The sequence below is a fragment of the Mesoplodon mirus genome (assembly GCF_964341445.2).
Source record: "Mesoplodon mirus genome assembly, chromosome: 18".
Lineage (NCBI taxonomy): Eukaryota > Metazoa > Chordata > Mammalia > Artiodactyla > Ziphiidae > Mesoplodon > Mesoplodon mirus.
Window position 1 is genome coordinate 2316119 of NC_138994.1, and position 27133 is coordinate 2343251.

Sequence of the window (27133 nt, forward strand, 5' to 3'; positions counted from 1 at the left end):
CTGGAGCCGATAAGAGCGAGGAGACAGGGTGGCTGAAATATGGAGCTAATTCGTTGAAAGAGAAGCGATGGCTGCTTGCTGAAGAGTTGCATAATTCTAATTGTAAGCGATGCGCCCGCATTGCTTAATTAGGAGCATATATTTGTTGATAGTGATGGGGGGGGGCGTGTCGGTGAGAATCGTTCCAGGCCCTCAGCCTTAAAGCGAGAGCTGATTTTCATTTTTATGTTGCATCCTGGCAGTCCAAGGTTAGTAATTACAGTCTTTATGCAACAATAAATAACAATAAAAAAGCAACCTGAATTCTACACTCCCCCCCACCGCCACCAAGTAGGATTTTAACTGGACTAGGCTCACCTAAGCAGCAAGCAATTTAGCATTGGGTCAGGCTATAATTTAAAGGCATAAGAGCGTGCAAAGTTTGATTGGGATCAAATAATGCTCAAGGGTTTTTCTTTCTGTCTGTCTTTCTCTCTCTCTTCCTCTTCCCTGAGTAACATTTTCTGAATGATGTAACTAGATGAAGAGCCATGTTTGGCTCTGGGGGTAGAGGGGATAGATTATTTATCTAGCAGGAGAGAGGCAGGCCAAGTCAGAGAGTTTAGCTCAAGTTTGAAAAACAGAGCTTCGGCTTGAAATTGTAATTGCAAACAAGAAAAATAAGGGCTGCCTTGGCTTGGTGTCCCCTACCCTTCCCTCTGAGGGATTTCAGGCCCTAGCTAAGCAGGGGGAAGGGGAAAATATCTGGTCAAGGGGGACATATCTGTGCTGTAAGATTCACAGCACAACAAGGGGGCAGGGAAGCGGTGTCTCGGGGAAGGAAGGTTCTCTTGGTCCCTTTTAACACCCAAGTTTTCTGCTGTTCTCTAATCTGGCCATAAAATCTGTCAGCAGGGTTAGAGGGAGCCGTATTTCCTGCAGGGACAGCCGGAGTTGTTGCGGAGAGAAGCGCTCAACCCTGCAGCCAGCTGGAGAGGCTGTGAAAAAACTTGCAGGGCTTTTCAAGGGGGTGGCCGGAGGGAGAGCCCTCTCAGGCCTCACTGCATGACTTCCAGACAGCTACTCTTCAGATTCTTCTCTGCCTACTCCCCACTCCCACCCCCATCCCCTCCTCCAAGTAGCAAAAATTACTTTATTTGGAGCTGAGTTGGACACAACTAACCGTCTCTGGCGAGTTTGCCCAGTTTTTCGGACCAGCTCTCTTGGATCTGAACCCTCCAGAGCTTGCCACCCCCTGCCCTGCAGCCCTCGCCTCCAGCTCCCCTTTTTTCCTCCTGGCTCTCCTCCACCCCACCCTTTTCCTCAGATTTCTCTGTCTTTTTTTACTCACCCACCACCCACGCGGATGAATACTCACCACCACCCACCACCCACGCGGATGAATACTCACCACCACCCACCACCCACGCGGATGAATACTCACCACCACCCAGATCGTGTCTGTTACACTGACAGAAAGTTTCTAGTTCCAGCTCCCGGCCGAGTTGCCATTTCTCTGCTAACCAGCCTTCTCCTTCTTGCTAGGAGGCAGCAAGCAAGGAGGGGGAGGGGAGGCCAGAGCCGTGGGAGTTCTCCAGACAAACTTTCCACCCAACCCAGCGCCCTTCCTCTGTCCCCATTTCCCATCTGTTTCCCTGCTCTCCCAGAATCACCCTTCTCTTTTGCTAACACCCCCCCATCCCCAGGCCTTTTAAAGGGATGTGGAATTTCGGCTGTTCCCTCTGCTTTCCCAAAGAGCCAAATTCTTTGATGCCATCCGAGGGAGCTGTCAGGGGGCTAAGATTGATCGCCTCATCTCCTCTCGGTCCCTCTGACCCACTTATTTAAAAATCTTACCCCAGATCGACTTTTCATTTTCTGTTTTGAGATCTAGTTTCCCACCGATTGCTTGGGGCCCTAAGTCTTGTATCCCTTCCCTCCAGTAAATTACAGCACTCCCTAAATTCATACTATCTTGATCCTTTGAAAAGAAATAAACAACAATTCCCTCCAGGGGCCAGAAATGGAATATCATCTCAGTGGTCATTATTGTTTCACCCCCTCCGTGTTCAGGGAATTCCACCTTGTCAGGGATATTAATTAATACAATGGCAAAAATGGCAGGGGGATTCCTAGGGGGAAAAGCCCCACCTCCAGCCCATACATTGACCTGAGGTTTCAGAGTTCTCTAAGTTAAATCGGTGGCTACCTTGGTTCTTGTTCCTGTTGCTGGATATAGATGCAGATACAGGCTTGAGGCTTGAGTGGGTGGGTGCATATGCATCTTAGACCCTGTCTGCTGGGGGTGTCACAGAGGAGTGCACATGCCTCCAGGTGAGGAGGCAGGTAGACATAGGGGCAGGGGTACTGCTGCAAACGCTGGGCAGAGAAGGCAACCGAGACCACAGAGCTATGTAGGCCAGAGGTGCAAAAGGGCCCCTCACTATCTCTCTCACCCCTCTGTGTCAGCCTAGGAGTGCTTGTCGATTTCCCAAGATTTATCTGTTGCTTTTGGGGGGTGGGTGGGGGATAGTGCTGCTGATGCTTGCAAATATCTTCCTTACTGCACGGTAACACCGACCTTTCCCAAAGGCGAAAGCGTCTTTTTACTAACTCTTCCTCTCACATTGAGATCCTCACTCAGCTTCCTTTTGCGGGGAGAGGAGGGGAAGAGAATGCTGCTGGCCTTGTAAAGAAAGCTTTAATTTACTCTACTAAAAATATTTGCAGAAGAGGACGATTTCTCCCTTAGGTTCTCTTGTTTCCTGTGATTCCAGAACCTCCCATCCTCTGAAGGGGATGAGGAAAAGGTTCCTTTAGCTTTTCTGGAGAAAGGGAGGCATGGGGAGAGGGAGTGTAGGACTGGGGGGCTCATGGTGTCCAGGTCATGGTCCTCTAGAGTTTTTGAATCAATTAAAGCAAATAACGCTCTCTGTTTTCCACCAGGCCCAGACAAGCGATTGGCCAAGGCCGGTCCCGTGACCATGAATTCCCTGCAATTTCGCCGGAGTCCTGGGTTTAATAGAGAGAGTCCCCATACGCTTGTATTTATCAGCAATATACAATTATAAAGGCCCAAAATTAAAAAAAAAAAAAAGCAAAATCTTCCCCTCCCAAAATCGCTCCATCACACAGACCTGGGGGGGGCAGGAGGGGGGGTCCCTTCCGATCCTCCCTCCTGACGCCCCCCCAGCAGGCCCCCTCCCCCACCATTGAAAGCCATGAATTTTGAATTTGAGAGGGAGATTGGGTTTATAAACAGCCAGCCATCGCTCGCCGAGTGTCTGACTTCCTTCCCCGCTGTCTTGGAGACATTTCAAACTTCATCAATCAAGGAGTCGACATTAATTCCTCCTCCTCCTCCTTTCGAGCAAACCTTCCCCAGCCTCCAGCCCGGCGCCTCCACCCTTCAGAGACCCGGGAGCCAAAAGCGAGCTGAAGATGGGCCCGCTCCGCCGCCGCCGCCGCCGTTCCCCGCCGCCCCCCTGGCCCCTGAGTTCCCCTGGATGAAAGAGAAGAAATCCGCCAAGAAACCCAGCCAATCCGCCACGTCTCCCCCGGCCGCCTCCTCCGTCCCGGCCTCCGGGGTCGGATCGCCCGCAGGTCGGTAAGCGCGGTAGGGATGGGGTGAGGGGCAGCTAGAAAGAAAGCGGGGAGAAGGAGCGATGGGGGAGGGAGAAAAGCTGGCGAGCCTGTTGGGGTGCCTTGCCCCCGTCGATTCCAGGGACGAGGAAGCAGAAAAGACCGCTGGGGTTCAGGCCTGGCCGCTGCCTGCACTTTTTTTTTTTTCTTTCTACAGCGGATTTTGGAAGCTGGTTGGGGAAGAGCATTTTTTTTTTTTTTGCTAGAAGAAAAGCTTTTGATTGAGGTTTCACCTTTATCTGTGTGGAGGAGTGTTGTTGGCTGGGGTCGAATCTGGAGGCAGGAAAAGATTCGGTCCCATCTACCCCAGCTCTAGGAGAAGAGGGGGAATTTGAGACCTAGGGAGCTAGGGAGGGAAGGTGAGGAACAACCTTTCTTTATGAACCCTCTCCCCAGGCTGAGGTGGAAAGTGCCGAAATTAGGGGTCCACTCAGAGGACCTGGGAGGGGGCTCTGAGGTTCTGGGGGAGAAAGGGAACCGCTTCCTACCCCATGCGTGGCTCGTGGGCGGCTCTCTGAATGCTGTGCCCTGACCCGGGCCGAGTCTGGAGGCGAGACAGGAACGGGAAAGAAGGCAAGGGCCTTGGGAGGGAGCCGCTTTGGTAAGCCGTCAGGGCGGGGGTGCTGCTGATACTGTTTGGGGCTGATGGGGTAGTCTTTATTTCAACCAAGTCGAGGTTGGGTTAAGGACACGGCCCGCGTTGACGCCCAGCCCGCTTTCCCTGCAGATGGGCCGGGCCTGCAGGAGGCCGCGGGCGGCGGGGCGCGCAGGCTGCGTACTGCTTACACCAACACGCAGCTGCTGGAGCTGGAGAAGGAATTCCACTTTAACAAGTACCTGTGCCGGCCGCGCCGCGTGGAGATAGCGGCCCTGCTGGACCTCACCGAGAGGCAGGTCAAGGTGTGGTTCCAGAATAGGCGCATGAAGCACAAGCGGCAGACGCAGCACCGAGAGCCGCCCGACGGGGAGCCAGCCTGCCCCGGCGCGCCGAAGGGCACCGGCGAGCCCGCCGAGGAGCCCGTGACCAGCCCGGGCCGCCCCACCGCCTCGCAGGCGGCGCGGGAAGCCTGCTGTCACCCGCCTGAGGTCGCGCCGGGGCCTCCGAGCGCCTCGGGCCCCCGGCCTTTGGCAGCTCGCGTGGAGGACGCGGGCGCGCGGAGGCCGGACGGCGCGCTGCGGTCGGAGCCGTTGCCAGAAGACGCCTTCCCGGAGCGGCAGGATTCACCTTTCCTGCCCGACCTCAGCTTCTTCGCGGCCGACTCCTGTCTCCAGCTGTCCGGAGGCCTCTCCCCCAGCCTCCGGGGCTCGCTCGACAGCCCGGTTCCCTTCTCCGAGGAAGAGCTGGACTTCTTCACCAGCACCCTCTGTGCCATCGACCTGCAGTTCTCCCCTCGACCCCCGCCCCCCTCGGCTGCCGAGGATCCCCCTCCCCAAGCCGTGTAGACTTCTTTATGTGTTTTGCTAAAATTCAGGTATTATTGAATTACCGTTTAATCCACTTCCTTTCTTCTCTCTTTAAAATATTGGGCACTCGGGCGTCTTTTAAAAATCACACAGAAAAAATCCGTTTGGTAGAGTCCTTCCAACGAAATCTCAGGAATAATTAAACTCTGGCGCGGGGGCAGGGGTGTGCTTTCTGAAAAGGAGCTAGAAGAACCTATTTTCCTCTTTTTTTTAAGTTTTAGATCGTAGATTATTTATTAAAATTCTTTAATAATAGGAAAAGGGAAAAGTATTTATTGTACATTATTTTCATAGATTAAATAAATGTCTTTATAATATGAAAACGAGTGTTTGTGTTGGGACCCAGCCCCTTTCCTCCCCGCACCCCCTAGGCCGGCCCTCCCTCCCTCAGGGCCAGCGCCAGGTTTGTCTGGCCCTGGGCCGACTAAGCCCGGGTGGTACAAAAGGGGTCCTATTTGGCCGCCCGCCTCTCCACCCGCAGCTCGGACGAGAGTGGGCGTTTGTTGCCACCCCCTAACAGATAGCCTTTGGCTCTGCTTAAAAATAAAGGTAGGGGGAGAGGGTGCCCTGCCAACTGAAGTGGGTATCAGGAGAAGAGGCTTCGGGGTCGTGGTGGGAGGCGCAGAGGTTCAGCTAGATTGGGAGGGGTCCTAGGCTTCTCGCCTCAGTGCCCCCAGTTGGGGTGGAGGAGCTTTTTCCAGGACGCCTGGGGACCCGACTCCTGGGGTCGTGGGCAGGGCCAAGGAGTGGAGTGCGGTCGGGGGGTTTCTTGGGAAGCAGGGCCTGTGCCCAGGGATGGTAACTGACCTCCAAGTGGACAAGAAAGGAGACCGGGTGGAAAGTGTAGCGGGGGCCGGGTACCAATGCTCTTCGGGCCCCTCAGTCACCCTAAGGCTCCTGGAGTTGGGAGGAGCGTCCGAAGAGCTGCCGGGCGACAAGCCCCGGGAAGCCCGGGCTGCGTTGGGAGGCGCTTGGCCTGCAGGCAGCGAAGGAGGAGCGAGGAACGCGGCAGGGAGACAGGGAAGCAAGGAAGATGCTCAAAATGGCGCTGGGGCCGGGCGGCAGGGAGGGCGAGGGAAGAGGTTGTGGCCGCCATGACAGCCGCCTCGGGATGCGCGGGGCCAGCCCCGGGGACCGTCCCCGCACCCACCTTCGCCTTTCCGGATCATCCAGATGCCAGTGAAGAAAGGGAGCCAGGGAGCCTCCTTTTGGTTTTTGTATTGTTTAAAAAATCAGACCAACGGATGCTAAGGACGCGAGATGGACGGAGAGTCCGCGAGGGGGTGGGAGTGGGAGGGGGTGAAAGGCGGATCTTGTTGGCCCGGCTTTGCCTAGCCTAATCTGACTTTTGATCCTTCGCTCTGGGATTTGATGCCCGGCCAGAGCTTTCTCCAAGTGCAGACCTACCTGTCTTTGCCCAGAAGTTCATTTGCCATCTCAACACTATCTCCTATCCTCCACCGCACCTTGCCAGGCTTCTTGCAAACCCGGTAAGCGGGAAAGAAGGATCGATCGCCCCATCTGCCTCCTGGTTTGTTCCGGGGAACGTGGAGATTTAAAGGGCCCTGGAAAGCCATCCATCCTCCTTAGGTTTATTTAATATTTCTCGGGCTCAGAAACAGACACCGCAGGGCTACCTCCCCAGCAGATGCTGCCGTTCTTGAAAAGCAGTTTATTTCCCAGGCCTCCCAGACCTTCCCCTGAACCAGCAGGACGGGGACTTGGAGTCCCGGGCACCGAGAGGCAACAACTGTCAGGAAAAGCCAGGAGCCAACATAGGTCGTGACATATAGGACTAGACAGGCCCTTGCATATTTTTTTAACCTGGTCCCTCAGTGTGGGAAGCACACACATCTTATTCCGCTGGAATTTAATCCCTTAAACTGTCTTAATATAGAATTCATCTCCTGCATTAAATAATGTTATGTCACGTTAAATTGCACTTATTTCTGTCATAAATAAATTAATATAGAACAATTAGATGTGTTATTAATAATGATATCATGTATCTTATTAGTTTATTTTCCCTCATAAAATATATAGGTATGAAATAAATTCAATATATTAAAGTAATAATAAACACAGCTTATTGGCTTGTGTGTTTATTTTCCCCATAAATAAGTGAACATATAATATATTAAAACCACACTATACATCTCATTGGGCTGTGTGTTTATTCCTCCATAAAATATGCCCATAGACAGTGTTTAACATCTCTAAAATCACAGCACATGGCTACCTCTACGCCAACAAAATAAAGACATTTCAGCTGGGGTTTTGATTTCTGTGGACAGCCAAACTAGATAATTTGGTCTAGTTAAAAATGCTCTTTCAGCTATAGCAAAGAGCAAGAATACCAGAAGGATCTTGCTGATTGCCCACCTTCCAGCTTTCTTTGGTCAAAAGGAGAGCACCCTTGATCAATGCCAAAAATGCAGGATCTGCTCCGCTGGAGAGAATTCACCTCCTGGCATCATGGCTTGGTCTGCAGTACTCAGGGGCCTCTGAGGTTCCAGTTCTCTAAGAGACTTGATGGACCAGCAGCATCAGCAGTATCTGTGGGATCGTCAGAAATGCAGAATCTTAGGCCCCGCTCCAAATCTTCTGAATCAAAATCTCAATTCAGCAGATCCCCAAGTAGTCTATTAAAGTTTGAGAAGTACTGCTGGTTCATAATGCCACCTTTCTTCCTGCCTTCCTCCCATGCTTAAGAATTTTTGACCCACTTTACCTGACCGCGCCTTCCAATCTACTCCAACCCAAACCAGTGGCCCAAAGGGCACTGAATTTCAGCTCCTGCCTGAGGCTGTATCATTCCCTGATCCTCCCTGCCAAAGTGAGTGGAGGGCCCAACGAAAGGCTCAATCTACCTGTTTAGATCCAGGTACTTTGTGTCCTGGGGGTGAGAAGCAACCAATCCAGGGAATCAGGAGGTCCAGCATTTCCCCTGATTGATTATTAGAGAGGAGTCAGAGCTCTTTTTACAGGCAACACACGGCCTCTCTCTCTTTCTTCTGTCCCATGTTTCACGAAACTCACCATCTCTGATGCCACCAGAGCAGAACAAAGAGGCAAGGTATTTCCAAAAGGAAGTGACTCCTCTTTTCTATCCCAACCAATTTCAAATTCAAAGGAATGCCTGGCAATTTAGGATTCATAAGGGGCCAGGATTCAGGATGCCTGTGTTCCAAATTAGCTCCTTTTCCTTGTTTCGTCTCTAGGGTCATCCTCTTTAACCTGAGTTTTCCAGGCTGGCTATGGAGAAGGAAGGAGAAGAGGATGGTTTCCCAGATAAGGCAGCAGACCCACCCCCAGTGATGGCAGGTTAGAGGGCAGTGCCAGGTGGCTGTACTCACTTATCCTATCCTGATGGGGCAGGACTCCTCTTGAGTGGTATGTAGCACAGACTGGTTATAAACTGGCTGTGGTTGGAGCAGGAAGGCTTCAGTGCAGTCCTGAAGCTGCGGGTCAGTCTGCCCTGCTCTTGGTGAGTCATTCTTTTAAGAAGAGTGGCCCATTAATATTATGGTGAAAGCAAAAGACCGTTAGATTGAGGAATTATTTGCAATCATGATAACCATGAGTTATTAAAATTTTTTTTAACTTATGCCTGGGTAAGTCCCTTCCCCTTCCCAGACCTCAGTTTCTCCAACTATAAAATAAATGGAAGAACCTAACGCCTCTAATGTTCTCTGCATCAGTATACGCCAAAAGTATATTCATTAGTCTTCACAAACAATGTATCAAATATTTATCATGGCTGGTTCACGTGCTTTTAAATGGAGGTGGTGACTCTTGATGTTTGATGATAACCCACCTCCCAAGTATCTGGTCCAGCCATTTTAACAAATTTTATTTTGTATCTTTACACAAACAATCATGCCCCAATCCCTATTTAAAAGCAGGGAGAGAAATTTTTTCAACAAGCATGTAATTGGTTGTAGCGCTGTGTGCCAGGTGCCAGGTATTCAATGAATATGAGTATTAAGAAGTGTCCTAAAAATTCCCAATAAAGTAGTTAAAAGTGTTACCAGTTTTGCTATGGCTTCAAAAATGACATCCTTCAATTTAATGTGATGCAGTTTGTAGTATTTGGACAACACTTCAGCGATGCTGGATTTTCCCACAGCAGGAGGACCAAGAATGCAAATTTTGATGGGCTAAAAGAGGAGAATAAGCATCATACAGGGAGCTCTGAACCATCTGTAGCTAGACAGTGTTCTTGATTTCAAGGGTCAGCCCTTTTAAGTCTCGGGATCCTGCAGGCTGACTCTCACTCTTCCATCAAGACCCAAGAGTCACTTCCTCCTGGTGTTTAATGAGAATCCACTATGTGCCCTGAGCTGGGCACGGGGGACACGACACTCAGCAAGATGTGAACCAAGTACTCGAGCATTACATGCTACCAGTTTCACCTTTGTGGTGCTACTCCTGTAAAGGCAGCAGAGAAATAGAATTTCTGGTCCACTATACAGGGTGCTTAATTTATTGCCTGATGAACATTGTTTCTGAACTAAACTTGGTCTTTAATTAAACTTTTCTTTTTAAAAACAGTTAATTAAAAAATAAAAATAAATGAAAACAAAACAAAAAAAGTGTCCTAGCCATGTTTTCCTCTGGCTTTCATTCTCTGCCACTTTCCCCAACATTTGGTTATGTTTAACTCTTGTTTGAAAAAGAGTAGGACATTTTATACAAAAAGAGGCACCAAACTTCTTTGCCATGGTGTATTAGACTTTATTTATTTTTTAAAACGTTTATTTATTTATTTTGAGCACTCCACGAGGCATGTGGGATCTTAGTTTCCGGACCAGGACCAGGGATCGAACCCCTGCCCTCTGTAGCGGAAGTATGGAGTCCTAACCGCTGGGCCTCCAGGGAATTCCCAGCGTACTAGACTTTAAAAGTCCCCTGTAGAAGCTTCCTGGTGGCGCAGTGGTTGAGAGTCCGCCTGCCGATGCAGGTGACGCGGGTTCGTGCCCCGGTCCGGGAGGATCCCACATGCTGCGGAGCGGCTGGGCCCGTGGGCCATGGCCGCTGGGCCTGCGCATCCGGAGCCTGTGCTCTGCAACGGGAGAGGCCGCGACGGTGAGAGGCCTGCGTACCGCAAAAACAAAAAACAAACAAACAAAAAAAGAGTCCCCTGTAGTCAGGTTTTATCTGGTTGCTAGGGTATCAGAGCATAGGTACAAATTCTGGGTCTCCCTAAAGAGCTCTGCTGAACCCCCTGCCCACCTTTCCTCCAGGTCTCTGACAAACACTCGCTGGCCCCACTGTACCTCTTCCTGAAATATGGTCTATCAAGTACATGTCCTCAGTTTGCAGAAAGGAGACTCTCGGGCCCTACATCATTCCCTTCACCTGCTATGGCTGGTGTGGCCCAAATCCTCCACTGACCTCTGCAGCCCAGCTCTGCCCTCCTGCTCCCCCACCCCCATCCCTCTCCACACTCAGTGGTGAGGCAGATATTTGGTGCCTGAAGGAGATCTAACAAACTGCTTCCTCCTCTGAGGAGAGAGTCAACAGTAAAAGTGTCTTCCTAAATCCTTCTCTAATTCCCAACCACCACAGAAAAATCACAGTCTGGACAGTCATTCAGATACAAATTCAACTTGATGGGTGTTCAGTAAGTTCTCCACCGTGGGTATTTTGGCTGCAACCACCGTACCTGGATAGACCCAATTAAGTAGAAAGTTATTTCAATTCTTCATGTTTCTCTAATCTTTCCTTTTAGAAAGATCCCGACTCTCTGACTTACTTTTCCCTCCAGGTGAAAGTTTATATCCTATTCTGACATCACAGAAGTCAGGTTCAACCCCTACCTTTGGAAGGACAGTTTCTAAGCTAAACCCTTCAAGGGAAGAGAGAAAACATCTAGAAAACTTTTCAAAATTTGGAAGGTCAGGAAGTTCTGGCTAATACCCAACCTCAAATCCTTCTGCTGCAGTTTTAATCATTTGGATTTGTTATAGATTATACAACATTAGGCTTTTCTTTTCAAAAAAACTCTTCAGTTTAGAAGAAAATTCTTTGCCTAAATGGAGCCAGCCTTCTGATTCTCAATGAAATTTGCATATGATAAAGTACATATTGTACAATATATGGTGATATGTTACATAAACATATAGCATATGTGCTATTTTCCTATCACATATTTCCATATTTTAATATGTTAGTTATATTAAAAAACTGAAGACTGACTCATACTATTTCAGACTGTGCATGTAATGCCAATATCATACACTTATAGAGTTCTCTATGGTTTATATTTTCTTGTTTGCTTTAATCCTACTAACAATGCAGTGAAGTAAGCAGTATTAAACCCATTCTTCTTCTCTGAGGCTGAGATTCAGAGAAACCGGGGAACTTGTCCAGGATCATAATGCTAAGAAGTGGCCAAGCAAGGATTCGAAACCAAGTATTCTGGCCCCAAAACTAATAGTCTTCCCAGTACATTATGCACCACCCATAGCCTATGGTTCTCAACCAGATTTGTGACATTTTAATGAGCTTGTCGTAAAACCAAACAGCACTGAATTCAGGTTGCATCCTCCCCCAAAAGAGCAACAAGAAACCATTTCTTATGGAGAAAAAAATTATAACCTTGAATTATCTTTTAAATTCTTAAGTTCCCATCTTTGATCTTGGACTTTGGTCTTCAAGATCTGGGCTGGGGAGAGCAGGCAGAGAGGCACTTAAGGGCCTAATGAAAGAACTGTTGGATTGATCCTGCCAACCCCCAGCTAAAGCACCTTCCTCCATAGAAAAGGCCAGAATTAGGTGCAAACTTCTAACACTTCCCCATTCTGATTAGAATGGTCTCCCTGCCTTAGTGGTACAGGGATCAGCATCTCTCAAAGATCATTTCAGTACTAAACATGCCTGTGTCTTCCTTGCTCTCCTATATGTCTAAATAGATTATAGAAAAGAGGAAATCAACTATACTTCACTTTGGTGTTGGGTCTACCCAGACCATCTCTGGTGACTTTAATTTGGTCAACCAGATAATCCTATAGGCCATAGGTTACTCCAGATGTGGATTACATTGTTTGTTTGTTTGTTTTGTGTTGCACTCAGCGATGGGCTTAGCAAGGAATCCAGGCTCCATAGGGTTTCTCCGCAGGCCAGAGGCCAGTGGAGTTTCTTTTAAGGAGGAAGAGACTTGGGAACCTAAGGACCCATGTTGCTTTTTCTCCCAGTCCTTTCTGCTGGGGCTGGGAGAGCCACCAGGAAATCTGAAAAGTTTTCATCTTTCTGCTACACAAGAGAAGGTAGCAAGGCTCAGGGATGAATTGGAAAGCAGAGTGAATTGGGAGAGGCGAGACCAAAGCAACCACTGCACTTGACAATATAACTTGAGGTACATTTTCTCCGCCCCCTTCCTTCTAGTCTTTATAATAGACTATTGGTGACTTCTGCTGTTACTAGGGAGACTGCATTTCCCCAACTCCCAGAATGATTTCTACTCTTTGATTAAACTGATTTGGAGTTTACTTCCCCCTTTAGACCTCAAATTGTTCCATTAGGAGGGCGAGGGATGAGGGGAGGAGCTTCTCCCTGGGTTGAGGGAAAGGTGGAAAGTGGAGTCTCAAGTCTCCCAGAAGCAGGACAGCCAGGTCAGATACAGACCCAGCTCAGATGTGGGGTCTGAAGAGAAACCCTGGTTCCCTACTTCCCTCTTCTCCAAATGCCTCTGTGGAGAACATCTTAAAGTGAGAGGAAACTGTTGGGAGCATCTACGAACCCAAAAGGGGAAATAGAAAGAAATCTTGTTCTCACCTCAACACTCCTTTTCTCTTCAATCCCTCTGCAGGCCGCCCCCACCCCCACCTCAATTCTCCTTTCCTTTGTCCGCCCTCATCCCTTTGCACGGAACACAGCTCTCACCCTCCCCCATTGCATCTCTCTTAAAGGAGTTGCCAGCTGGTCCCCTCCCCCCAGCTTGTCCTGCTCTGAGGCAGGGTGTGAAGCAGAGTACACGTGAGGAGGGAGGGGGCAGGGGTCCTGTGAAATGCTCTACGCTCTTTCATAGCTGAGGGCTAAGCAACGCTCACAGTTATTAAGGAAAGAGAAAGGCACTGTGATTCTGGTGATAGAGACAGAAAGTAGGAGAGGACAGGCAAAATGAGGGGACTGGGAAACAGAGAGAGGGAGCGGCACGGTGACTGGGAGAGACAACTTTGGGGACTCACCTGCCCTTTTTGGGGTAGGGAAACCTGAGAAGTTTTGAGGGTCCTCTCTGGACCTGTCCCACCTGCTTCCCCTTCCTCTCCTCAGCTCAGTTGTTTACAGAGATCCTCCCCTGAACTCTTGCCCTCCTGGACTTGCCCTAGCCGCGGCCCCAGGCCTCCGGCCAGGCAGACACCCTGACAGGTTACAAATGAGCGTGGGTGTTAGATTGCGCCAAGCTCTTGTCCTCGGAGTCCGGAGGAGGAGAATCAATGGGCTCTACCTAAGAGCTTCCCTTCCAGTTCCATCCCCGTCTGAATAGAGTGAAGGAGCCACTTCCTGTTCTCCTCCCCTCCCCCAGCCCGAACCCAACAGACACACGGAGCAGAAAGGCGTGAGACTTCGCTCCCGAGCCTGAAGCTCCCATTCTCTAAGCAAACTCCTTTGACCTATTCTAGAAAGTCATCAGAAATTGGAGTCATCTTTAAGATGTAATTGGTATTGAATTTATGGATTGGAGGCTTGGGATTTGGTGGTGGTGGGGTGCTGTGGGGTAGGAAGGAACCAGAAGAATGCACTACACTAGTTTTAAACACTTCAGAAAGAGAATAAAAATGCCCTCCTCTTCACCTGTAAGTAAACATCACCTAGCTCTGTGCTCACTGTGGCTCTCTGGAGAGATACAGGGAGTTACGTGAGTCTGAGTGAGTGAGCCAGCTACAGCTATGGATGGCTAGAGAGAGAGAGGATAAATACATCCAGAGAAATGAGTTGATGGATAGGTAGGGAACGAATATAGATATGGAGAGAGATGGACGAACAGAGAGATGGATTGAGACAGAGAGAATATAAAAAGAAGCCGAGGGAGAGAAATGCACGTGTGAATGAGGAGAGAGTGGTGATGTGGAGAGATGCAGAGAGGAATGCATTTCTCATCCTCCTCCCCACATTTCTGTCATCTTGTCTTGCTCCTTGGTATGCCAGCTTCCCACCCCTCACTTAATCTTCCTCTAGATTCGGGGCCCCGCCTCACACCCTTAGGTGTTTCTGCATCCTCTTCCTTCACAGTCATCCATTTGGCCCAAAACAACACACCTCACACGGCTGTCCCAGCCCGTCACCCCAAATCGGGAGAAGGAAACTCAGAGTGGGAGTTCTGGGCAAAGGAGGCTGGACTCCCCATCTCCTGGTCTACAGACTTGGTGAGGGGGGAGGCTCCTTTGGGTGGGGGGTGGGAAGACTGACGGGCAGCTGGGTTGAATTTGTCCAAATCTAATAACCTGGGAGCCTATTGAAGGCTTTGGGGGCTGGGAGGGGAGGAAAGGCCTGAATATTCCTCTAACTTTTGCCCCCTCTCCCTCTGGTCCCTTCTTTCCCAAAGTCTTTGAAGAAAGATGTTTTTGACGCTTCCACGTCACCCTCAGATGGATGGGCTGCGGGTGATTGAAGTGTCTTTGTCATGCTAATGCTCGGGGGGTGATGGATGGGCGCTGGGGCTGCCAAACTCTGGCCCGCTGCGCCCATTGGTCTGGGAGAGATCACATGCGCCCCTCCACCCCCACTCCCTACCCCCTTCCTGGGGGAGCCCTGGCCCAGGCGAGCTGGGTTAGGCCATGGATGCAAGCTTCGGCGCTGTGACATACTGCGGAAAGGTTGTAGGGCAAGAGGGTGTCTCCCCCAAACGGGCCGACCCTCCTGCGGCCTCGACGCATGGACTATAATAGGATGAACTCCTTCTTAGAGTACCCACTCTGTAACCGGGCACCCAGCGCCTACAGCGCCCCTACCTCTTTCCCCCCCAGCTCGGCTCCCTCTGTTGACAGCTATGCAGGCGAGACCCGCTATGGTGGGGGGCTGCCCAGCCCCGCGCTCCAGCAGAACTCAGGCTATCCGGCCCAGCACCCGCCCTCGGCGTTAGGGGTGCCCTTCCCCAGCTCCGCGACCTCGGGGTACGCCCCGGCTGCCTGCAGCCCCAGCTACGGGCCTTCTCAGTACTACCCTCTGGGCCAGCCGGAAGGAGATGGAGGCTATTTTCATCCTTCAAGCTATGGGGCCCAGCTAGGGGCCTTGTCCGACGGCTATGGAACCGCTGGGACGGGCCCGGGGCCGTACCCTCCGCCGCAGCCCCCTTACGGGAACGAGCAGACAGGGAACTTTGCACCGGCCTATGCTGAGCTCCTCTCCGAGGACAAGGAGTCGCCCTGCCCGTCAGAAACCAGCCTCCCCCCAGCCCGGACCTTCGACTGGATGAAGGTGAAGAGGAACCCACCCAAGACAGGTAGGGCTCCGAGGCGGCCGCCCCCCCCCCCGGGGGGGCTCAGAGCGGCTCCGCTGCGTCTGCACTGAGGTGTCCTGGGCTGGGTTCCTGTCTCTGCGCCGCCGGGTAGAGGCAGGTAAGAGCACTCTGCCCGGTCTCAGGTCAGGTGGGGTCACTCTGCCCCGTCTCAGGTCAGGTGGGGTCTCCCCACCCAGTGAGTGCCCGGTTTCCCTTAAGAGTAAGTCCGCACACATACCCGCACTTCCGGATCTGTGTGCCCAGCTCAGGCCCAGGACCCGCTGTCCTGCAGAGGGATGGGGGATGGGAGCGTGGGGAGGCTGATCCAGATCACCTGGAGGGGTGCTTGGTGCTTCGAGAGCTGAAGCGGGACAGCATGGTGAATGGGGTTGCAGAGCTGGCCGGGGGGAGGGGAGGGGAAGGAGAAAGAGGTGAGAGAACTGACGTGGCCTTTTTCTCGCCCCGCCCCTAGCCAAGGTGTCCGAGCTGGGCCTGGGCGCGCCCGGTGGCCTCCGCACCAACTTCACCACGAGGCAGCTGACCGAGCTGGAGAAGGAGTTCCATTTCAACAAGTACCTGAGCCGGGCCCGGAGGGTGGAGATCGCCGCCACCCTGGAGCTCAACGAGACGCAGGTCAAGATTTGGTTCCAGAACCGGCGCATGAAGCAGAAGAAGCGCGAGCGGGAGGGAGGCCGGGTGCCCCCAGCCCCTTCAGGCTGTCCCAAGGAGGCGGCTGGAGACGCCTCCGACCAGTCCACGTGCACCTCCCCGGAAGCTTCGCCCAGCTCCGTCACCTCCTGAACTAAACCTCCCAACCGACGGGGCTCCCAGCGCCCGAGCGCCGCCGTCCAGCCCTCTCCTTTGCTCTCCCTAACCCTGGGCCTCGGCTTTACTCCTCAGGCGATCCTCACCAAGGCTGGGGCGCCAGTTTACAGCTGCTCTGGGGAGGAACGGGGGAACCCTTTTCTCCGGTCTGGGCAAGGTGCTGATGGCTGGGGACCCTACAGGAGGACCAGAGGCATGGGAGACACCCAACCTGTCAAGAGGGAAGGGAAGGGCTTCCCTCTGCCTTTAATCTGGGGATCGGCACGTGGGCGGCGTGGAAGCAAGTCCCAACCTCCTGGATTCTCCTTTCCCTTCCAACTTCGATTCGTTCAGTCCAGTGCCTTTGAGCTTCGAGGACTCTCCTCATGCACTCTTATCCTAACTCCCCCTTCTAGGCCCAGGACAGAGAGAAGGCCTTGAGGTTTCTCGTGTGGGAGGTGTTTGGGTGCAGGCATCTTACCAATGCTCACTCTTTCTAGTCGCCACAGACCTTACAATAGCACCAGCTGCCTTGGGACAGCCCACAAAGCGCCCCCCCCCCGCCAACCTAAGCCTATTAACCCCCACCTGGCACATCTGTATTGCACTAGCAACCTCCAGAGGTTGTCTTCTGAGACCTCCCTCCCCTCCCACCGGCGACCTCATCTCTAAGCTACCAAAGTGTTTTGGAGCTTGGTACTTCGGAGACTTCTGGAATGTTGTTTGAGGCTGGACCCCAGCAAGCCTCTACCAGGAAGGCGCAGGCACGCCCCCACTAGTTCCTCCCCTATTTATTGCCTCCTGGAAAAGCCAGGACCCTCCTCCTCATCTCCACCCCGACCCCTGGCGCAGCCCAGGGAGGCCCAGGTGCAGGGAGAGCTCCTACCAGCAGCAAGCATTTCTCTGAACCTTGGAGACAGTGGAGGCACCACTCTTTCTGGAATCCTGAGCCCCAAGCAATCGGGTTCTCTCTGTACTTCCAACTACCTCATTTCAATAAAGTGTGTTTTCCCCTCTTCCCGCCTCTTTTGCTCCTCCACCTAGGGGTAAAGGCGGCTCTCTCCAAGAGCCCTGAGAGTAGGTGCAGGCTGGGTGGGCTGGAAGGGGCTGAGCTTTAAGAGCTCAGCTGGATGAAGAGAAGGACTTACTGGGTGGGGCCTAAGCAGAACAGGGCCCTAGGCTTCCAGATCTGACAGCCGTCAGCCCTCAGGTCGTTGGAGGAATGTGGGAAGACCTGGAGGGACAAGGTGATGGGGAGGATGCCGTTCAGAGAGGGTCCGGAAAGGAAGGCGGGAAAGAAGAAAACGGATCTGTTTGGACAGAACAGAAAAGGGGGTGCAAAGAGGAGGAAGTTCGGGGGGAGGCCAAGGGCCCACGACGCCTTCTCCCTTCTGCGTCTCCCACGCCCAGAGCGAGGCCTGGCGTAGAGTGTGCCTCGGTAAATAGTAATATGTGCTGCGGAGGCTGTGCATCGTCCCCTCCCCGCCAAGTCTTGCTCAGAGGAAGTCAGAGGACAGGTCCCTCGACAAACTTCAGACTGACACACAGGTTACCCCTCCCCTCCCGCTCCCAGCCTGGCGCCCTTCCACCCAACCGGGACGTCGGGGCTCGGGAGCCGGCGAGGCGGAGAGACTCTGGCCGCAGCCGCCCGCCTCCGAAGTGCCGTCCACCCGGGTCCCGGTGACTCCCGGTTCTCCGGCGCTGGACAGCAGGGGAGGCGAGGCGAAAGGGCCGAGGGGGAGGCGGGGAAGGGAGGGCTGCGGCGGGAGCGGCAGGTTGGAGTCCCGAGGGCCTGCGGTGGGCGAAGGAGGCCGAGGTAAACCCCGGTCCCGCGCTGACCTTTTTACCTCGAAGCGCCCCCGGGCTTTCCAAACAAGCCGACGGCGCGCCCTCGGGGGCAGCTATTGTCTCCTGGCGGGTCCCACTGACAACCCTTTGGTCGGCGGAGGCTGGGGGAGGCGGAGGCGGGCCTGGCTCCGGCAGCGCCGCGACGGCCGCCTAACCGCCAGCGCTGTCGCCCTGCAGTGCCGTCCAGAGGACGCGGGCCTGCGGGCTCCCGACCGGTTTATTGATTCCGGGGACCCCCAATGCCCTGGAGTCAAGACAGCTGGGGTCGGGCAGCAGGACCAAGGGGGGGCGTCTTACCCACCCCATCTACTGAATTCTCGACCTTTCAGAGGAAGAGAAGGAGCAAAGAGGACTAGGAGTGCGTGCAAAAAAAGCCGAACGTTTGCTTCCTAATGAAATTGGTGCTATTATAGGAGAGGCCAAGTTATCAATAATGGCACAGCCCAGCTGGAGAGGAAGAGAAGCGTGTTGCAAGAGGAAGCTCAGCTTTCCCAGAGCTTGATGCCTTGCCCTCTGTCTTAAAAAAAAAAATCTATTAACTGCTTTTCTGCATTTAATTAAAATTGCCACCAAGGTTGGCTTTCCCAAGGGGGTCACCTTGACAGAGCAGACAGAGCAGTGTCTGTGGAAACAAAACTCTTGCTTGGAGCCATTCAGCGTAAGCTGGTAGAGCCTTCTGGTTGGGATATTTCTGGATCCTGCAAACTTTGGACCAGTGGGCAGAAAATCAGGGAAGAGGAAGGAGCTTTGGTTAGAGCAGGACCCCAAGGATGGTGAAGCTGGGCCGCAGACTGGGGCTGAGAGGTCCTGGGGGAGGCTGGTCTATTTGGTTTTTGGCCACAGCAGAAGGAACTATCAGATTCCCCCAGGGAGGGATGAGGGGCAAATCAATTCTCTGTTAACAGAGGGGCAGGCTCAAAAGAATCTGCAATACATCTGAGCCCCCCATCTCCTGTGATCCTGACCCCTTCCCCACTTTATGCTCTCCTAAAATCCCACTTATCTGAGGCCTCAGACTGGTCTACACAGAAAGCATTTATTTGCAGAAACAAAAGGTCACTGTATTTTCCTATCATAAATGACAAAGGAGAGGTTGGTAAAAACAAACAAACAATCAAACAAACAAAAACACATTGTTAAACTTTCCAGAATAGATGACAAACTGCTTCCCTCATAGACTCCACCGTGCCTTTCAGATAGGTGGGTTTTTCACAGCCCTTGAGGGGGCAAAGGGAATTATATTTACCAGAAGATCTGAAAGTACACTTTCTGCAAGGTTTAAAGCCCTCCACTCCAACACCTCCATTTACCAAATCTCCAAAAAGTCTCCTATTTTGAAAATAAAAATCTTAAAATAGAGATTTTTTCCCCCCATTGATTCTTTATGGGGGGGAGAATTCTTCTCAGGTTCAAAGTTTGTCAAGGTTTCTGAGGAGTATCTCCCGGCCCCTCCTCCACCACGTAGCCTCCACTCTACCCAACACTCTGCACCATCTGTTTCTCAGCCCCAAGTGTGAACTTTTCCTCTTTCATTTGCTTTCTTCTTCAGCATTTGTTCTCCCAACGTGAGGCCCTTTGATCTCCAGGAAAAGAGAGACAAGGAAAAGAGATGTAAAAAACCCTAAAGTTCTTCTTACTTTTAATGTGGGTTTCTTTGTTATGAACATTCTTTGCACCAATACCACTGGGCTGCTGGAAGGGAGTTGGTGGGGTGGGGAGTAGGAGAGGGTGGAGATGGGGAGGCTGGGGGCATCTCCAGATGACTGAGAGCACGGAGATCCAGATGAAACTGAGAGGAAGGCCAAGATACGTGGGTTCAAATCCTTCCAGCCGTGCCTCTCACAGCCTTGTGGCCATTTTCTCCCAAATGGGCATCATACTCATAGGGTGGAAGTTAATAAATAAGTTTATATGTGTAAAATATGCGAGAGCAGTCTCTAATAAATAAATATGAGCTATAATAATACTTATCATTATTAAAGGGGACATGTCTTCTCCCCTATCTATAGTCCCTAATTGATTCCAGGGCACATCTTGACCCTTTGGGGTGCACACACACTCTTCACTTCTCACATTCATATCTTGTTTGATCCCTGATAGGTATATGATACTAGAGACAGGTTCTGGGGCTAAGGACAGGTAGAGGGGATTCCCTTCTTAGCAGCTGAGAACACCCAGGTGGGTCTGGCTGAGACCCTTTCCTTTCCTTCAGGTCTCAGCCCATTCAACTGTAGAAAGGAGAGTTGTCCTGGGCCTCTTGCACTCTCTCTCCCTTCTCCATTGGGAGGAAGGCTCAGAAGTCCTGAAGGCAGACAGTCTGAGTTCCTGATTTAGAGTGGTGGAGGGCAAGGGTTCTGAAGTGTAACCTAGTTTTCAAAGTGGTTCCTCTCTTATCAGCTGGGTGAGTGAGCTTATGCCAGTTATTCAATTTCCCTGTGCTTCCATTTCTTCAGATGTAAAATGAGGGAAGTTGAATAAGTGAGATACATGAGACATGCTTAGAACACTGCCTGGCAGTATTCAGTAGAGATGTTCTGTTTTATATATTCATACAAGACATTTTTTATTACTTTCTTGTACTGAGTTTTTCTTGGCCTTGGTGTGATGGAAGCAGACATTCGCTAGCCTTCATCCTCCAGCACTGTACCTGCAGACTCACCTAGTACTGTAACCATGGAATTTGCTGCTAGGGAATAAAATAATTACGAATGAAAAGGTTCAGGGTAGTTCCACAGAATACTAGTTCATAGTAAGTGCAGCATCGTAATGAGACATGCTTTTGGCAGGACAGTCTCACTGCATAACTCTGGGAGCACGTTCTCACTGTGGTCCATGCGGTTGGCACCCCCTGCAGTTGTACCACATTTTTTCCTGATGGCTTCGTCCTAGCTCTGAGAACTTCCTTGCATGGCCTCCTTTACATGACTCAACCACAATATTCCAGATGCTTTAACTTTTGCTATTTCCCAGGCTCTCTAAATGCTTTATATCCTCAGAGTGGGTCCTGGGTGGAACAGGAGTTGGAGATGCCAAATATTTAATGCCCATTTCTGGGAGAACAGATTGGCTCAAGCAGCTATTAACTGCAGCTCAGAGTAGGACCTCTTGGCCACTGTCATTCTCTTCATCAGGAAATAAGTGGATCAGGTACTTCAGAGAAGAAAGAATTTTGTAGGAAGTCAGGAGACCAGAGCTTCCTCTACCAAGGGCCTCCTGTGTGTCCTTGAATCAATCACTTAACCTCTCTGGGCCTGCTTTCCCAGTCTTTAATATAAGTTGCATTATCTCATTACTCATCCTTCCCTCTGATGATAGAAGAAGTTGTAAGTAAGAAAGAATGTTAAACTTGGTCTGGGATGGGGGGTGGTAGGGTGGGGTGGAGGAAGCATCATGTCCCACATAGTCTACTGGCCAAGTTGGAGCTAATTAAAATTACTGTTTCTCCCCACCCCCCACCCCAGGCAATTTCCTCCATGCTCTCAAGATCACTGGCCTGGGTCCAGACAATTCTGAGACCTGTAGCCCTTTCTGCCTGAAGGGAGAACCTAGGAGGGAGGATGCCCCCAAAAGCATGCGCCCTCTGCTCCTTAGAGGCCCGAAGCTCCCTTCAGTTTACTCTGGCCTGACAGCTCCGTCTCTACCCCACCTTGGAGATGAGGCAGCTCAGTATTTACTCAGCCGGAGAGGTTTGCCCAGAAGCCTTGCCTCCCAGCCAGCTCCTGATGACTCTGCTCTGCAGCCCCCACCCCCTTCCCTTCCTGGTTCATGGAGAGTTCAGCCCTGAAATGGCTTACAGCCCCCCAACCCCCAGCCCTGGAGGAGCTGCCTGTCCAGGGGATTGCTGAGGCCAGAGGGCGGGGGAAGGGTCCCGGTCGTGGGGTCATGCCCTGGTCTCTCCACTCTTGCTGGACCAGTGCCTGAGCCTCCCAGAGGAGAGACGACTCAGGAAATGATTGTCTTTTTTGGGGAAAGGGTGTAGGGAGATTGGCTAAAATGGGACTGTCAGGTTGGGAACATCATCCAGGACTGCAAAAGGCCACATATCTGCATGTTATTAGTGTCATAAACTATGTCTAATGGAAGAGAAATTTGGTAAACTTGTAATAGTTTGGACTCTCTTTCCAAAGACACTAAAAGGGCTAATATGACAAAGAAGTGACATGCATGTTCTCAGCAACCATATATGAAAAATAGTCTCTAACCTCCTAACTTTCTAGAACATAAGATCCATGAAGGCTGAGATTTCTGTTTTGTTCATTGCTGCATTTCTAGTGCCTTGAACAATGCTTGGCATGTAGTAGATGCTCAGTAAATATTTGTTGGACAGGTGAACATTGAAGCAAATTTCTCTTGTCTAGAAGCCAGTCACCCCCCAAAATGGTCTTCTGAAATGACATCAGTTTTAGACATTTGATTAGTCCAAGAGTGTTACCTGATCACTGTATTCATATGAAAATAATGAAAGTAGGACAAGTGATGGAAGGGGACTTGGGAGGCATCTTCTTATTCTCTGACTTTCCGTTCATTCGTTAAAGGTATTTATCTCAGGCAAATGACAGAGTTTCTTTTACAGCTTCAGGGCGAGTCTGCTCCCAGGGTTCACCCATAGAGTTTTTGTTTGTTTGTTTTGTTTGAACTTCCTTTACTTTAGCAAGCGTAAACTCAAGAAAAGACTCAACTTTAGAAATGTAAAGGACTTGAAGGCCCAGCTGGATGTTTAGATTGGTAGAAATGTTGGTAGAAAATAGACAGAGAAGCCAACCCTTCTGTTGAGAGATCCAGGCAGGTGCAGCCGCTGCAGACAAGCCTTCCTTTCTCCTCTCCATCACCCAATGCAGCCCCACAGGGGGCAGTGTCCTTTATACGCCAATGGACCAAGTTTTCCGTTTCTAAAAACCTTTGGGAAGTCTCCCTCTTCTAGGCCCAATAAAGTGAATTCACTTAGGTTCGTTTGGGTCTGAAAGGGGACAGCAAGGGGAAGCGTTACTTTTAATGCTTAATGGAACTCGAGGGCAAGGATGGTCACCTGTTGGAAGTTTCTCAGAACGCTTGAGAAGATCACCCATTCTGGTGTGGTCAGTTACCATTTTTGGAAATTGTTGGGAATTGATGACATCCTCTTGCATACTCCCACTGTAGACCTACAGACGTGGATCCTGATCACAGAACAGGAAACCTGATTTAAAGCAAGAAAAGGGAAGGGAAAAAGTGTCAAGGAAAAGGAAAAGTCACCTCCACCTCCTGTTCCTCCCTGGCGTTAGATTTCCAGATCAAGGGCCCCCTAGGAAGAACAGAGTTGGGGAATGGAATTCCTCAGCAGTGACCTGAAAAAACTCAAAGGTTCAAGGCTTCTGGGCATGGCTCTGACAAATTTGGCCAGAGTTCTCTGATTCCCCATTTCAGACACGGCCTTTGCTGGGAGCTGTTGTTTTGGGGGATGGGGAGTCTGAAGAGGCAAAATCTGGACAACAAGATGTGCAGAAGAAAAGCCTTTGAGGTGTATGTGAGGAAATAGGCTGGCAGCTTGTGGAAAGAGCCATCCCACGCTCCTCTCCAGCCCTGAGCTTTCTTTCCACCATCCACCGCCTCCAGTTACTCCACTGACCTCCAATTTACACTCAGTCATTTTCCGGAACTCAGTTTTCAATCCCCACCTTTCGGAGCCTGGCAGGAGGGACACTACCCAGAGTTAGAGGAAGGCAAGAGGGCAACTCCTTCCTTGGAGGATGGGTGGGGTGGGTGGGGCAATTCCTAATCCAGCAGGGGGTCTGCATTCAGCAATTCAAATTCAGTGATTTGGGTGCATTGGATGGGGACTTGCAAAGACACCTTTGAACGAGTCTGCATGCTTGTAGGCTCCCGCCTTACCAAGCGGCACATTTCAAAACCCATTGAAATCCACACCTTGACACATTCCGGAAGAGACACGCCAACCTCCCTCACACGTTCGCAGACCCGTCTGTAAACAAGCATTGTTACTTGTGCCTCAGACCGGCAAATAAACTGACCTTGTACACAGCTCGGCACACGTGGCTGCAACAGCCAGAGAAAGCGGGCTGGGGAGACAGGTTTTACCTGCGTGGAAAGGTTCTGTTTCTCTTCACTCTTTGGAGTTTATGTTTTGACGGTTAAGTGGTACCAAATGAAGCTTCTGAGAAGTGTGAGTGGAAAATAGAAGAGTTCTCCGCATAGAGGTGAAAAGGAAGAGGGCCTTTTGCTAAAAATGCTTCAGTCTCATATCGACAGAATTCCCAGAATGGAAATGAGAAGGAAGGAGGTGAGTAATGAGTCATCTCTCTGTGTTGGGTGGTGTGTGGCTGCGCACTCAGAGGGAAAGCAAAAAGTAAGAGAAAACGAAACAAACAAAAAATCCCAAACATAACTCATTTCCTACTTTTCCTTCACAGAATACCAAAGATCTGAAAAGCTGATTTTTCCCCTGGTTTTCATTTGGGTGTTTGGACCCAGAGTTTAGTAAGCTTTACCTGAGTCTTCCCACCTTAAGTAGGAAAAAGAAAAAGAGCTTGTGCTTATCCCTAGAATTTAATGATGAAGAACAGAGGGACAGATACAAAAATAAAAGAAAAAGAGCATCCAGTTAGAGCCCAATACCAATACTAACTTTGGGTTCTTCAACATCCTATTTTGAAAAAAAAAAAGAAAAGAAAAAACAAAGTTTCAAAAGTGTGTTAAATAAGTCTACCGAAAATCATCTGAGTGTGTTCCAAAATCCTCCCTTTATGAAAAACTCCCTCTATTTCACTAGAGAAAAAAAAATGTTTTTTTTTTTAAATTCCTCTCTTTGAATAAGAAAGGGGGTTTATCTGCAACAGTCTTCCTTCCGTCTCTACTCTTTCTAAGTCAAAGGGATGTGGAAACCGGAAAAAAATTTTGCTTTACTCTCTCTCTCTTCTTCCAGCCCTCTTGCATGCAGTTCTCTGGGGGAAAAAAGGGGTCCTGGGTTTGAATTTAATTTAATCAGTACATAAACGTCTTGCTTTTATGTCTTTTGCATTGGCCAGGTGCTGAGCTGCTCCCAATCTCAGATTTCTCCTTGGAAAACAAGAAAAGACTGGATTCTCTCTCTCTCTCTCTCTTTTTTTTTTTTCCCTCCCCAGAACTTTAAAGTTTAGTTTTCAGTTTTATTTTTGGTGACAAGTGTAAATGTTTGCTCAGTCGCTGAGACATAACTCAGATTCTTCTCCGGGGTCAGGAGCCCTCTTCCATCCTCTCCTTTCAACTGAAGCAGGGCTCCAGACGTAGATAGTTTTTTTGGAGTCACAGAGGGTCTCACTCAGCACCCTTAGAGCCCCTTCCCACTTCAGCCTGGAATTGAGAGCAGCTTCCAGAGTCACAGGGTCCATTCTCTGAAGCCTTTGATTGGGAGAGGAGAGAGAAAAGCTCATGGGTCCCTGATAGGTGTGAAGAGCAGGTCTTTCTATGTACGTGAACCTGGAGAGAAAGGACTTTCCTCTCCTCCCAACACACACACACACACACACACACCCAACAACCCTGCAAGCTTAATGAAGGAATTTTACTGTTTAAGGGAATGGAGACAGAGGAGGAGGGAGTTACTTGTAAATCTGCTTCCGGCAACAGGGAGAGGTGTTTTCTTCAGAACTTTGGCAGATGTGGAGAGAAATTCCTGCCCAATAATGAGATACCATTAACTACTAATCCAGATTTCAAATCAACATTGCCTTTGGATATTTTGATGGCCATCTAGCTGGTTCTTAGCTCATAGAGAGAGGTGAGGAATCTGCATGGCTGAACTCTTTTTGGTTTCTTTCTCTCTTTCCCCATATACTTCCTGAACATAACCCAGGAGCTTTTTTATTTCTCCTTAGGTGAGTGAGTTTCCCAAGACATATCAGGGCTGAAGTTGACAACTGCTGGGAATTCCTTGCTTTTCTCAGCCTTACTAGTGCCCACCTGAGATGGACTTAGGAGAATGAAAGTGGCACAAATCAAAGCAAAATGACAACTGAAAGCTTGGATATGGAAGGAACGTAGAGACTTTATCCTTTATACCCTCACCCAATCTTTACTACAATATCCTGGGTTTGGACACCTCTAGCAGTGGGAAGACTGTTATTTATAAGGGAGATTCCCCCGATGTTGGACTTCTCTAAATACTAGAAAATACTTCTTTATAAGGAATACGAGTTCGCCTTCTTGGGACTTGCACCCATTGATCTTACTTCTTTGCTGCCTTCTGGAGCCAAGAGAATGACTCAATTCCTTTCCCACATGCTACCCCTCCAAATATTTGAAGACAGCTGTCGTGTGTATCCCTAGAGTAATATATATTCCCAATTCCTTAATTTGTTTCTCCTAAGACCTGATTTCCAGATCTTTCCCCATCCTGTTCTTTCTTCCTTAGTCAATATTTTCTACAAAACAAAGTGTCCAGAACTGAACAGAAAATATAAAGTGTGACTGGATCAGTTCTAAGTAGAGTGGAAATATTACATCCCTCGATCTGGGCACTATATTTCTGTTGATACAGGCAGGATAGCTTGGGCAGGAAAGGACAATGGGGCAGGCTGGTGGCTGCTGATAAATGGGAGGAATCCTTTCTCTCTTTCAAATTGTGTCCATCTACTTGACCTCTAGGGCTGCATTAGTCACTGATACCATGATCCACACAAATCCCCAAGCTCTGTGAGGGAGCTGCCAGATTGGCAGCCATTATGGGGAACAAACATTTGCTGAGCAGAGCCTGTTTAATTTGTGAGAAGGGAAAGGAGCATTAGAGTAGAGAAGCAATGTGAAAGGTGAGAAGGAGTGGCCCTATTATCTCAAGGGAAGGAAGTGCCGATTTACCTAGGCTAAGGCAGCTACTCCATTTCTTCTCCTTATCATTGCTGGCCAGGTAACTCTACTTCTCTCACAATGCTTTTTCCACTTCCCTTCTTGGTGGCAGCTGTTATTATTTTTGTTATCTTT

General features: G+C 50.2%; 2 protein-coding genes and 1 long non-coding RNA gene across 9 annotated transcripts in view; 2 read left to right on the plus strand and 1 right to left on the minus strand.

The window, feature by feature from the left end:
• The window catches only part of LOC309794117, a 10215-nt gene extending 5906 nt beyond the window's left edge, over positions 1-4309 (minus strand). For 6 of the 7 annotated variants that reach the window (XR_014291982.1, XR_014291983.1, XR_014291984.1 and 3 more), the window contains exon 1: positions 1424-2273. This is a non-coding gene — a long non-coding RNA (uncharacterized lncRNA). Of the gene's footprint in view, positions 1-1423; positions 2274-4109 lie in introns of those variants that run through there. The other variant, XR_014291986.1, reaches the window with a different exon arrangement.
• On the plus strand, positions 2321-5360 carry HOXB2 (homeobox B2). The gene is made up of 2 exons (XM_082605193.1): positions 2321-3582; positions 4349-5360. The coding sequence occupies exons 1-2, from the start codon at positions 3201-3203 to the stop codon at positions 5062-5064; spliced, it is 1098 nt and encodes a 365-aa protein (XP_082461319.1). The 5' UTR covers positions 2321-3200; the 3' UTR covers positions 5065-5360.
• A 9536-nt stretch (positions 5361-14896) lies between these two features.
• Positions 14897-16330, plus strand: HOXB1 (homeobox B1; the record flags this gene model as incomplete). The annotated part of the gene is made up of 2 exons (XM_082604594.1): positions 14897-15532; positions 16002-16330. Exons 1-2 carry the CDS (start codon positions 14965-14967, stop codon positions 16328-16330), a joined length of 897 nt encoding a protein of 298 aa, XP_082460720.1. The 5' UTR covers positions 14897-14964.
• Positions 16331-27133: the final 10803 nt, after the last annotated feature.

What these genes read in the sequence shown, in the direction of transcription:
- HOXB2 (XM_082605193.1), top strand. Translation starts at nt 3,201, where the DNA reads ATGAATTTTGAATTTGAGAGGGAGATTGGGTTTATAAACAGCCAGCCA. An exon ending in CGGGGTCGGATCGCCCGCAG is followed by an intron (nt 3,583 to 4,348) that starts GTCGGTAAGCGC and finishes CTTTCCCTGCAG; the next exon opens with ATGGGCCGGGCCTGCAGGAG.